The 12,844-nt window shown below is 46.3% G+C and overlaps 1 protein-coding gene across 1 annotated transcript in view; it reads left to right on the top strand.

Moving 5' to 3' along the window:
* The first annotated feature begins 6,542 nt into the window (after positions 1 to 6,542).
* Positions 6,543 to 12,844, top strand: part of wnt10b (wingless-type MMTV integration site family, member 10b) — a 50,971-nt gene continuing 44,669 nt past the window's right edge. The window contains exons 1-2 of the mRNA XM_069905654.1: positions 6,543 to 6,607; positions 6,745 to 7,007. Of these exons, the coding sequence (XP_069761755.1) occupies positions 6,543 to 6,607; positions 6,745 to 7,007 (328 nt within the window). The remainder of the gene's footprint in view (positions 6,608 to 6,744; positions 7,008 to 12,844) is intronic.

The following is a 12,844-nucleotide window of genomic DNA, read 5'->3' as shown; positions in this document are numbered from 1 at the left end:
TCAGGTGCTGGGACCATTGTTGTTTGTGATCTATATCAATGATCTGGATGATAATGTGGTAAATTGGATCAGAAAGTTTGCAGCTGACACAGAGTTGTGGATAGTGAAGAAGGTTTTCAAAGCTTGCAGAGGGATCTGGACCAGCTGGAAAAATGGGCTGAAAAATGGCCGATGGAGTTTAATGCAGACAAGTGTGAGGTGTTGCATTTTGGAAGGACAATCCAAGAAAGGACATACAAGGTGAATGGTCGGGCACTGAGGAGTGTGGTAGAACAGAGGGATCTGGGAATACAGATATATAATTCCCTGAAAGTGGCATCACAGGTGGACAGGGTTGTAAAGAGAGCTTTTGGCACATTGGCCTTCATAAATCAAAGTATTGAGATGTAAAGTTATATTGCTGAAGCCAAATTTGAAGTATTGAGTGCAGTTTTGGTCACCTAACTATAGGAAAGATATCAATAAAATAGATAGAGTGTGGAGAAGATTTACTAGGATATTGCCCGGACTTCAGGAACCGAGTTTCAGGGAAAGGTTCAACAGGTTAGGACTTTATTCCTTAGAGTGTAGAAGAATGAGGGGAGATTTGATGGAGCTATTTAAAATTATGAGGGGGATAGACAGAGTAAATGAAGGTCGGCTTTTTTCCACCTAGGTGAGATACAAACCAGAAGACATGGGTTAGCGGTGAAAGGGGAAATGTTTAAGGGGAACATTAGGGGAACTTCTTCACACAGAGAGTGGTGGGAGTGCGGAACGAGCTGCCAGCTGAAGTGGTGAATGTGAGCTCAATTTTAACATTTAAGAAGTATGTGGACAGGTACATGGATGGGAAGGGTATAGAGGGCTATGGACTGGGTGCAAGTCAATGGGACTAGGCAAAAAAATGGTTCAGCACAGATTAGAAAGGCCGAAGGGACCTGTTTCTGTGCTGTAATGTTCTATGGTTCTAAATTGTGTATGCGTTCATTTACACGCATTTATTCATGTTTTACATGACAACATATACATGTGTAAGTGTGCATGAGTGTTTAGTGATACGTTTGAGCATGTGTTCATGTTGACCTGTGTGTATACATGCATATTTGTGCGTGTGTATCTACAGGTGTAGAATTGCGTGTTAAAAGCATAAAATAAAATATCCAGACTAGTCGATGGGTCAGCAACCGGATGCGACCTTACGATTGGTTCGGCGCTTTAGTGTTCTGGATCAAGGCAATGGACGTTAGACGTGTCAACAGTAATAGGGTTAGAGATCGGTTTTAAATAATGACGGATAGCTCATTACTTTGGTATGGTGGTCCTCAGCGGGTATTTTAGACTTTAACAAGTACATAGAGCTCTTTAGGATTTAGTGTGAGAGTCTTTCAGAGTTCTGACGTTCTCCGTGCGCCCGCTAACCCACCACGAATCTGCTGTTCTCTTGGTTTTTAGATTGGAGAAATGTACATGCAGATACTTAAAGTGTTCACTCTGAGTGAGAAGGAGGGGGGGGGGGGTGGAGAGAGAGAGGGGGTGGGGGAAGGGACGGAGGGAGGGAGCGAGATAGAGGGGAAGAGAGAGAGAGAGAGAGAGAATTTGCATCATGGGTACACTGACCTTTCGGCCTTGTGATAGCGAGTGTTTTCCTTGGGGGTTGAATGGTTCAGTACACGTGAGTGCATGTCCTCAATGGTCAGGAAGTCTCAGCAAGACGGGCGTTTAAAATGGAGGCATCTGTTGAAAGGGCATTACCTAATGTTAAGATTCTCACTTTATAAGTTTCAGTCAACATGGTCCAATATTTTTTCCAGAAATAGACTTCATTCACAATAAATTATTTACAAAAGATGAACCCGTTCAAAGTCTTTTTAAAATTATGAGGGGGATAGATGTACATTGTTACATTTGTCCTCTCCGTGCACCGTTATCACCCCTGTGACCCCTTGTCACTTCTCCCTTCTCTGTTGTTTGAGGGACTTCCCCTCGGTCTCAGCACCTCAGTGCCCGGTAATGGTGTAAATACCCCTTTCCCCACTCATGTTACATCTTAAGTCATCCCTTACTAACCACAGAGCAGCTATGCCAGAGGTGCACTGTTAGTAAATGATAACCTTTAATGAGTGAAAAAAAAAAGGTTGGGAATCACTGCTCTGGAGGGTCATGCAAATACCCCTTTTTCTGATTTTAATGGGTGCACAAATCTATTTAACTCAAGTAAACAGTGAGGAAACTGGACCAATACAAGTGTTAAGTGTTTGTGTTTCATTGTGAGTGGAAGTGTTCTAACTAACCCTTCGCTTATCAGGTCAATAAGCAGGAATGTGATGCCAGTTGAGACCACAAATACAGCGCTTTACATAATTTAAATGTGTCGCGTTGAGCTCATCCAGCTGAGGGCGGGCGGTGCTGGGGAATTTCCGACTCCTGCACCTGGGGACATCACGGCGAATGTATCGAGAATAAACACACTCCCTGTCAGCTTTGGGAGTGGAAGTTTTGACCTTTAAGGCGCCGGGGGGGGGGGGGGGGGGGGGACGGGTGCGTGTGTGCACGCCAGTGTGTGTAGCTCTGTGTGCATGTGTGTCTGTTGGTGTGTGTCGCTGTTGCGGGGTGTTTGTGTGCGCGTGTGCATGGGTGGGGCGGGTGGGAGTGTGCGCGCCTGGAGAAGCGTGTGCACAGAATTGAGCTGGTTGGCCACTGGGACATCCCTGTCACTGACACGGACAGAGCGAAGGTGCTCAGCGAAGCGATCTCCCGGTCTGCGTCCAGTCTCTCCGATGTGAGCCCTTTATCAATACTGGGATAGAACAGGAGAAATATAAAGAGGAAAAAAGCTGAGCGAGTGGCCCAGAGGTGATAGTGTCGTGGACAGAAGGTGAGCGAGGTGGAGAGACAGTGGAGAGAGGGAGAGGGAGAAACACAGGGGCCGTTATTTCTCAGAGTGTGTTCCATTGTCCCTTCCTCCCAGGATATCATGACTTTAAGCAACATTTAGCATCCCTGTATAATCACAAAAATCACAAGATAAAGGAACAGAAGCAGGCCATTCGGTCCATTGAGTCTGCTCCTCAATTCCACCCTGAGCTAAGCCAATCTCTAAATCATATTTTCCCGTAGGCTGCTGTTAAACTCACAGCCACCTACTCTGCCTATCTGTCTTGGCACCTTCCGGGGAACCCTCTTTTTGGGTGGCGCGGTTGAGTTTCTTCCAGGTGCTCTAGTTTCCTCCCATCCTTCAAAACATACCGAGAGTGCAGGTTAATGGGGTCATGAACTCATGGACCAAAAGGGCCTGTTAACATGCTGTAGGTCTGAATGAATTCCTCAAATGTTGTTATTTTTTTTCTGATGCACCGTTCAGGGTTGCATATATCGTCAGAATGCCAGCAAAATCGTCCATCCTTAATTGCCCCTGAACTACTGCTCAATCTTGGTGGTAGGTCTGGACGATTTCATGAACCAATAGATAATACTTGGGTGTGGGTATTAGTTGGGAGAGAGAGGAGTTGTCGAGGTATCTCGCTCACGCATCCACCCCCCCCCCTCCCATGTTATTGGGCAAGGTTGATGTATCTTTCAGCTCTCACTGATTATCTATAAATAGAAACGAGTACTTTTATCAATATAGGTGGCTAAATTTAACAATCAATCATGTTTAATATAAAGGCTTCCAGAAGTCGTGGATCTCATTCACCTGAGATCAAAGCATTTGGCCAATGGCATTTCAACATTATCAATGTTCCTTGATGCACCTTTTGGATAAGAACCATACAGCACAGGAACCGACCCTTCCACCCATCGAATCCATGCCGGCCATCAGCCAATCCTATTTTAATCCCGTTTTTATTTTCTCCAAAGGCAATGAGCTAAATGGCCACTGGCAAGAGATAGAGTCTTCAAGAATGGTTTAGATTCTGGCAACTGTTAACAGAGAAATAATAATCTTTCAAATCTCACTTCTAGCTTCAGAGAGATTGTTCGTTGGGGAGTGATCTCCTGATCTATTAGTTTCTTGTCAAGTTGTGCTCAAGTGGGAACTTCATAACACCTCTCCCATCCATGTACCTGTCCAAGGTCCTCTTATTTAAGAAGAATTTGGTTGGGAGGGGAATGAACTGGGTCAAAGAAATGGTTTGGCACAGACTAGAAGGGCCAATGGGGCCTGTTTCTCTGCTGTAATGTTCTATGGTTCCACCCTACCCCACCTGAAATAATGTTCACATATGGATTTCAGATTTTTGTCAGAGTACATACATGTCATCATATACAATCCTGAGATTTTTTACCCACGGAAGAGGCAGAATTACTACTTATTGGTAGTGCAAAAAAAAACTGTGGACTCTGTACACCCGTAAACAAATAAAGAAATGTAAACAAACTGACTGCAATACAGAGATTAAAAAAATCAATAAGGTGCACAAGTGAGAGTCCATAAATGAGTCCCTGATTGAGTTTGTTGTTGAGGAGTCTGATGGTGGAGGGGGAGCAGCTTTTCTTGAAACTGGTGGGGCGAGTCTTGTGGCGCCTAGACCTCTTTCCTGATGGCAGCAGCGAGAACAGAGCGTGTGCTGGGTGGTGTGGATCCTTGATGATTGCTGCTGCTCTCCGACGGCGTGTCCCCGTAGATGTTCTCGATGGTGGGGCAGGGGGGGGGGGGCGGGTTGTCTGCAATGTCCTGGGCTGTGTCCACTATCTTTTGCAAGGCTTTCTACTCGGGGTTGGGGTGGTTGATCTCCCCACACCAGCAGGTTAGCACATATGCTCGTCATGGCGAGGAGAAGGGGTTCTCGCCTGATCAACCTGAGGTTGTTTCAACACCCGGGTTGTCGGGACAAAAGGGGCAGCGCCCACCACTTTAGATCTGATTGTGTACCTCGTCGGCCTTTCAATGCTGCCTTCATGACATATGTCGGGCGACCCTCAAATCCCCGAAGGACACTTGCTCGCTGCTGGTTCTGTGTGAGACAAGGCGACATACAGTTTCGACCCTTCCAACAGCTCGAACCTCAAAATATGAAGGCGATAATAGAACTGCCGTATGAGTCTGAGGGGAGAGAGAACCTGACCTTTGCAGTCTTCCCGGAGCCAGCCACAATATCAGTATCTGCAAACAAGTCAGCCAAAGAAGGGACGAATGCTTTATGGGCGAGCAAGAGAGCTAGGTCAGGAACAAAGCGACAGAGGTTGCCGCATTTGAGTGGCTTCGCCATTCTCATACCCACCCCACCCCCTCGCCCCCGTCCCCGCCACATGTGCTGGGAGAACGTCGTTGCCTCTCACTGCAGAGCCCCGACTATTTGAACCACCTCCACCTTCCCATTCTTGAGCCGACTGACCTTAGCTAGCTCTGTGATTGTTCCTTCCCAACTCCTCTGAGTTGACATAAAAAGACTTGCATGGGCGCGGCGCCGCTCGCAGAAAGGTCTCCAAGGGCTTCACGTGTAATGAATTGCTTTGATTTGCAGTGGCTGTCAAGAAAGCAACAGGTGTCCTGTGTGCGTATTTTTATGTGTGTTTGAAACATGCTGCATCTTAAATAACGTAAATAATGGAATCCATACAAAAGGAACGAAATGGGGGTAAATTGAAGTCCAAAGCACACCATAACCGAGACTCTTGGATTTGTTTACGGATAAGATATATTTTAGTTTTTCTATGTATGGTTTGGATTAATTTGACGCATGATCGCTTGAAAGTCAATTATTTTTCAAGATATATTTTAACAGACTGAATATTGTATATAAATTGGTTTCTGCTTGAATTCGTTGCCCTCGTTTATTAAAGGCGGCAGCAGGAGAACAGGAATCAGGGACGGTGAATATGCCGTGGAGAGAGAGAGAGAGAGAGAGAGAAATAGAGGGGGGAGTGAGGAGGCCATGCAGAAGCGCGCACACTCCACGCACTCCAGTAAGACCACCATCACTTGGCGACTTGCTCGCTGCCTCCCATCGGCCGCACGACAATGAACTGGTATTTTGCCTGAAACATTTATGATTCGCCAATAAAAATTCATTTTAACGCCGCGATTTGTTTTATCCACCTTCATGAGAGGTGTGTGTGTGTGGGGAGGGGGGGAGGGCTGGAGGGGATGAATGAGGAGGGAGGAGAGAAGGTTGGGTGGGAGAGAGACTGAGGAGCAATGTGTGAGAGGGGGAGGCAGGAGGGAGTTGGAGAGAGAGATAGAGAAAGGAAGGGGAGAGAGAAAGAGAGAGTGAAGAGGGTGAGGGAGGGAACACTGGAAATACAGAATAAAGACAGAGGGAGATAGAGAGTGGCAAAGATTGCGTCAACGATCTGGCAAAATAAGACTGACTGATCTATCTTCGTTCCATCTGCCTTTGAACCGAGTGGAGACTTTTCTCTCTCTCTCTCTTCCTGTAACTTTTTAAATCCTGACTGACTCAATCTAGCGGCTATCCGGAGCAGCGGAGCGAAGAAATGAAACCTGACACTGAGGAGGAGATACTCTCGCTGCCAGACCTGGTTTGAGGAAGTCTATTCCCGTGTGGTTCCCAATAGTCCTTTGCACCGATCGATTTGCACCGATTTAATTCCCTGCCATGGCAGTGTCACCAACCCCCGGGCACTTCTCCCTGCTTCTCATCATCTCGCTCACCGGCTATCGGTAAGAAAGTATCAGCCTGGTTATTTTGTCTGGTTTAAATGGTCATTTTAAATTGAAACATTAACATACCTTTTCTTTTGGCATAAGTAAACATGACTTTTTTTTTCACTCTCTGTGGTCATTTATCCCCCGTTTAGCGTGGCCGGGAATGAGATCTTGGGATTGAAGCTACCTGAAGATCCGATCCTGACTGCCAACACGGTCTGCCTGACGCTGCCGGGCTTGAGCAGGCGTCAGCTGGGGTTATGCGTGAGGAGCCCTGATGTCACGGCCGCTGCGGTTCAGGGTATTCAGGTGGCTGTTCACGAATGCCAGCACCAACTCTGGGATCAGAGATGGAACTGCTCGACCCTGGAGAACGGTGGAAAAATCCTCCAAGACACCATAATCCTGAACAGAGGTACCGGACTGAAGGATTCCTTGCCGCGATGGGGATGAAATGGTTAACAAGGGAGGCGTGCATGTCTGATCCAGGGGGTGGGGGTTTCCCTGAAACGTGTTTGGGCAGTGGGTGCTCAGGTGCAAGGGGAAAGTGCAACGAGAGGAATTCAGATGAAAGAGAGAGTCGAATGTTGCAAACTCCCACGCACGTAGGAAAACGGAGAGTTAGATAGATAAATAGATAGATAGATAGATAGATAGATAGATAGATGAGAGAGGTAGACAGAGAGATAGATAGATATATAGATAGATAGATAGATAGAGAGAGAGAGAGAGAGAGAAGCAGGATAAAGTTTGGGATTTGGAATGCGAAATTGGATTTGGGGATTAGAAATGGGAAGCGGGCAGTCACGATATGAATATTAGATGGAAAGAGATGGTGGTGTAATTTCGATGGCGAGTTGTGGAGACGCAGCGCTGCGCCTCCCCAGGGATGAGTGCTGACATTCCCAGGTGAGAGACTGGACCACAGCTCCAGGAGGCTTAGGTGACATACTTTAGCCAGTTTTTTTTTAGCCAACCCGTCCTTTACGTGTGTGCAAGACAGAATATGTAGTGGTGTAATGAAAATGCGAGTGGGCACGTGTGTGTATATGAATGCACATGTTTGTGAGTGCACGCGTGTTTCTCTGTGTGTGTAAGCATGTTTTTCTCTGTGAGAGTCTGTAGGCGCTGTGATTGCAGTGAAAACACTGAAATGCTGGATGATCTCAGCAGGTCTCACAGAGTGCATAAGAGGTAAAGGGTCCTTAGAAGTGAGGATGAGTTGATCTCTGACCGGCGCTGTTCCGACACCTGCAAACTCCACACTGAACGTCGGCCTGCGTTTCTATCAGAGCCTCTCGTGTTCCTTTAAGTCCCAAAGCGTGGGACAGGCAATTAAGTCACGTATTAAGTGTTATGTCGTGATGTGGGAATCTCAACCTCAGCTCCCGAGTGTTTAGGAGACAGTATCTTTCGGAACTGAGAGGGCAGGGATGAGGATACGCAAGCTCCTTGTTGACCAATTCCCTCAATTCTCTCTCGCTCTTTCTCACACACTCTCACACACACTCACTCACACAAACACGCATACACACACCCACACACACACACACACACACACTCTCTCTCTTTCTCAATCACACACTCACTCACTCAGACACACACACACACTCACATGAATACACACTCACACACACCCACACACACTCACATACATTCTCTCTCACACACACTGAAATACACTCACACACACAAGCACACACCCAGACACACACAAACACACAGACCCTTACACATATACACAAACTCCCAATTACACACACTCTCACACATGCAAACAATTACATACACTCACACAAACACACACCCAGACACACACAAACACAGACCCAGACACGCACACTCACACAAACACAGAAACTTCTACTTACACACTCACACACACTCAAACACACTCTCACACACACACACACATATATACACTCAAACACACAAATTCCACTTACACAGACACACGTACACACTAACTCCCACTTACACACACACCAACTCCCACTTACACACGCACTCACACAAACTCCCACTCACACACACAATAAATCCCACTTACACACACACAAACCCCCACTTCCACACACACACTCACATACACAAGCTCCCAATCACAAACACACTAACACAAACACCCATTCACGCAAATTCCCACTCACATACAAACTCACACATACTCTCACAGTCACTCACCCACTCACACATACACACTGACTAACACACACACCCACTCACACACACACTCAATCACACACACACTCACACACACATACTCAGACACACACACACATGCACTCATTCACAAACACTCACACTATCTCACATACAGACACACTCATTCACACTCACACACAATCACACATTCACTGACACACACACTCACAGGCTCTCACACACTCACACTGACACACACACATTCACACACATACACACATACACTAACATACACACACCCTCTCTCACTCACACCCACATACACTCACCCACAGTCGCACGTACTCACACAAACACTGACACACACACTCACTCAGAAACACACACACTCACACTGACCCACATATGTATACACACTCACACATCCCTCACACACACACTCACACTCACAGAAACTCTCTCTTTCACACACACACTGAGACCTACACACACATGCACACACACATATACACACACACTCTCACACACTCAAACCCACACACATACACTCACAAACACACACTCACTCACACTCACACACAATCACACTTCACTGACACACACAGGCTCTCACACACTCACGCTGACACACACACACACACTCACACACATACACACACTCTCTTTCACTCACACCCACACACACTCACCCACAGTCGCATGTACTCACACAAACACTGACACACACACTCACTCAGAAACACACACACTCACACTGACCCACATATGTATACACACTCACACACCCCTCACACACACACACTCACAGAAACTCTCTCTTACACAAATACACTGAGACCTACACACACATGCACACACACATACACACACACTCAAACCCACACACATACACTTACAAACACACACTCACTCACACTCACACACAATCACACTTCACTGACACACACACTCACAGGCTCTCAAACACTCACACTGGCACACACACTGACACACACACTGACACACACACTCACATACACACTAACATACACACAATCTGTTTCTCACTCACACCCACACACACTCACCCACAGTCACATATACTCACACACACACTGACACACACGTACATACACTCACACATGCTTCACACACACACTCACACACACTCTTTCACACACACTGAGACTTACACACACGTGCACACACATACATACATTCATACACACTCACACACACATGAACTCACACACCCACACTCACACACAAAAACTCCCACTCACACAAACACACACACACACATTCACACACACACATGCACACTCACACACATTCTCTCTCGCACACTAACTCACACACTCTCTTTCACTCACAGACAAACAAACCCCCACTTACACACAAGCTCACATACACACTCATATACACATTCACGCACACATTCTCTCACATACACTCTATCTCTCATAGACAAAGTCCCATTTACACAAGCACTCACAGGCTCAGACACACACTCACACACACAATCACACACTCTCTCACTCACACACTCAGTCATACACTCAGTACCACACCCCACACTCACTCACACACACACTCACACACTCACAGCCTCACATACACTCTCAAACACACTCACACACATACAATCACAGAAACTCTCACATACTCACACACATTCACATACCAACACCCACTTACACACACACTCACACACACATTCACTCACACAACCACTCTCACACACAGTCTCACACAGTCTCACACATTCTCACTCACACACAAACAAACTCTCATGTACACACACTCACATACACACACATACAAACTCACATACACACACACTCTCTCACACACAGTCACACCCACTCACACACCCCATCTCTCTCACACACACTCAGCCCACTCACACACACACTGAAAAACACACTGACACACACACTCTCACACACATTCACTCACACTCTCTCACTCACACAGACACAAACTACCAACTAAACAGACATACAAACTCACACTTGCACAAACACTTCCACACACAAACACTCACACATCCACTCACACACTCATACACACTGACACACACACTGACACACACATTCACACAAACTTCCACTCACACACACAGTCTCACACACTCTCACTCACACACAAACTCTCATGTACACACACTCACATACACACACATACAAACTAACACTTACACACACACTCTCTCACACACAGTCACACCCACTCACACACCCCATCTCTCTCACACACACTCAGCCCACTCACATACACAGTGAAAAACACACTGACACACACACTCTCACACACATTCACTCACACAGACACAAACTCCCAACTAAACACACATACAAACTCACACTTGCACAAACACTTCCACACACAAACACTCACACACCCACTCACACACTCATACACACTGACACACACACTGACACACACATTCACACAAACTTCCACTCACACACACAGTCTCACACACTCTCACTCACACACAAACAAACTCTCATGTACACACACTCACATACACACACATACAAACTAACACTTACACACACACACTCTCTCACACACAGTCACACCCACTCACACACCCCATCTCTCTCACACACACTCAGCCCACTCACATACACAGTGAAAAACACACTGACACACACACTCTCACACACATTCACTCACACAGACACAAACTCCCAACTAAACACACATACAAACTCACACTTGCACAAACACTTCCACACACAAACACTCACACACCCACTCACACACTCATACACACTGACACACACACTGACACACACATTCACACAAACTTCCACTCACACACACACTTTCTTTCTCACACACACTCACACCCACACACACTCAAACACTTACACACTTACAATTGCACACACACTCACACACACTCTCTCTCACACATAATCACATTTATACACACACTCACTCTCACATACATACTCACACCCTCACACATGCACTCACACATTATCTCACAGACACACGTTGACACACACACGCACATGGACACACAAGCACACAAACTCACAGTTACACACTATCTCACATGCACTCACAAACACAGACTCAACCACACTCATTAATACTCACACACAATCACACATTTACTGACACACACTCCGCTTAGGCTCACACACACAGTCACACACTCACACTGACACACACTCACATACTCTCTCACACACACTCACACACACACACACTCACTCTCTCACACACACTCACACCCATAAACACACACACACACTTGCATACACTCACACCCTTGCACACCCACACTCTCATACACACACCCTCACACACTATCCTACATACACAATCAGACACACACTCACACCCACACATACACTCACAAACATACACTCAACCACACTCACTCACACTGACACACACACCCACTCTGGCTCTCTCTCTCTCTCTCTCTCTCTCTCTCTCTCACACACACACACACACACACACACACACACACACACACACACACACACACACACACACACACACTCACAAACACTGATACACACACTCACTCAGGCTCACACACACACTCACACACACTCTCTGTCACACACACTGAGACCTACACACACATACATACACACTCACACACACATGGACTCACACATCCACACTCATGCACAAAAACTCCCACTCACACAAATACTCACACAGAAACTCCCAATTGCACACCCTCACACATGCTCACACACACATGCACACTCACACACATTCTCTCTTGCACACTAACTCACACACACTCTCTCACTCACACACAAACAAACCCCCACTTACACACAAACTCACATACACACTCATATACACATTCACACACACATTCTCTCACACACACTAACTCACACACACTTACACACTTACAATTGCACACACACAACCCTCTCACACACATAATCACATTTACACACACATTCACTCTCACATACATACTCACACCCTCACATGCACTCACACATTATCTCACAGGCACACGGTGACACTCACACACACATGGACACACTAACACACAAACTCACAGTTACACACTATCTCACATACACTCACAAACACACACACAGACAACCACAGTCATTCACACTCACACATTCA

The sequence above is a fragment of the Narcine bancroftii genome, chromosome 12 (genome assembly GCF_036971445.1).
Source record: "Narcine bancroftii isolate sNarBan1 chromosome 12, sNarBan1.hap1, whole genome shotgun sequence".
NCBI lineage: Eukaryota > Metazoa > Chordata > Chondrichthyes > Torpediniformes > Narcinidae > Narcine > Narcine bancroftii.
The sequence above is the reverse complement of the archived record's forward strand: the minus strand, read 5'-3'. Positions and strand labels throughout refer to the sequence as shown.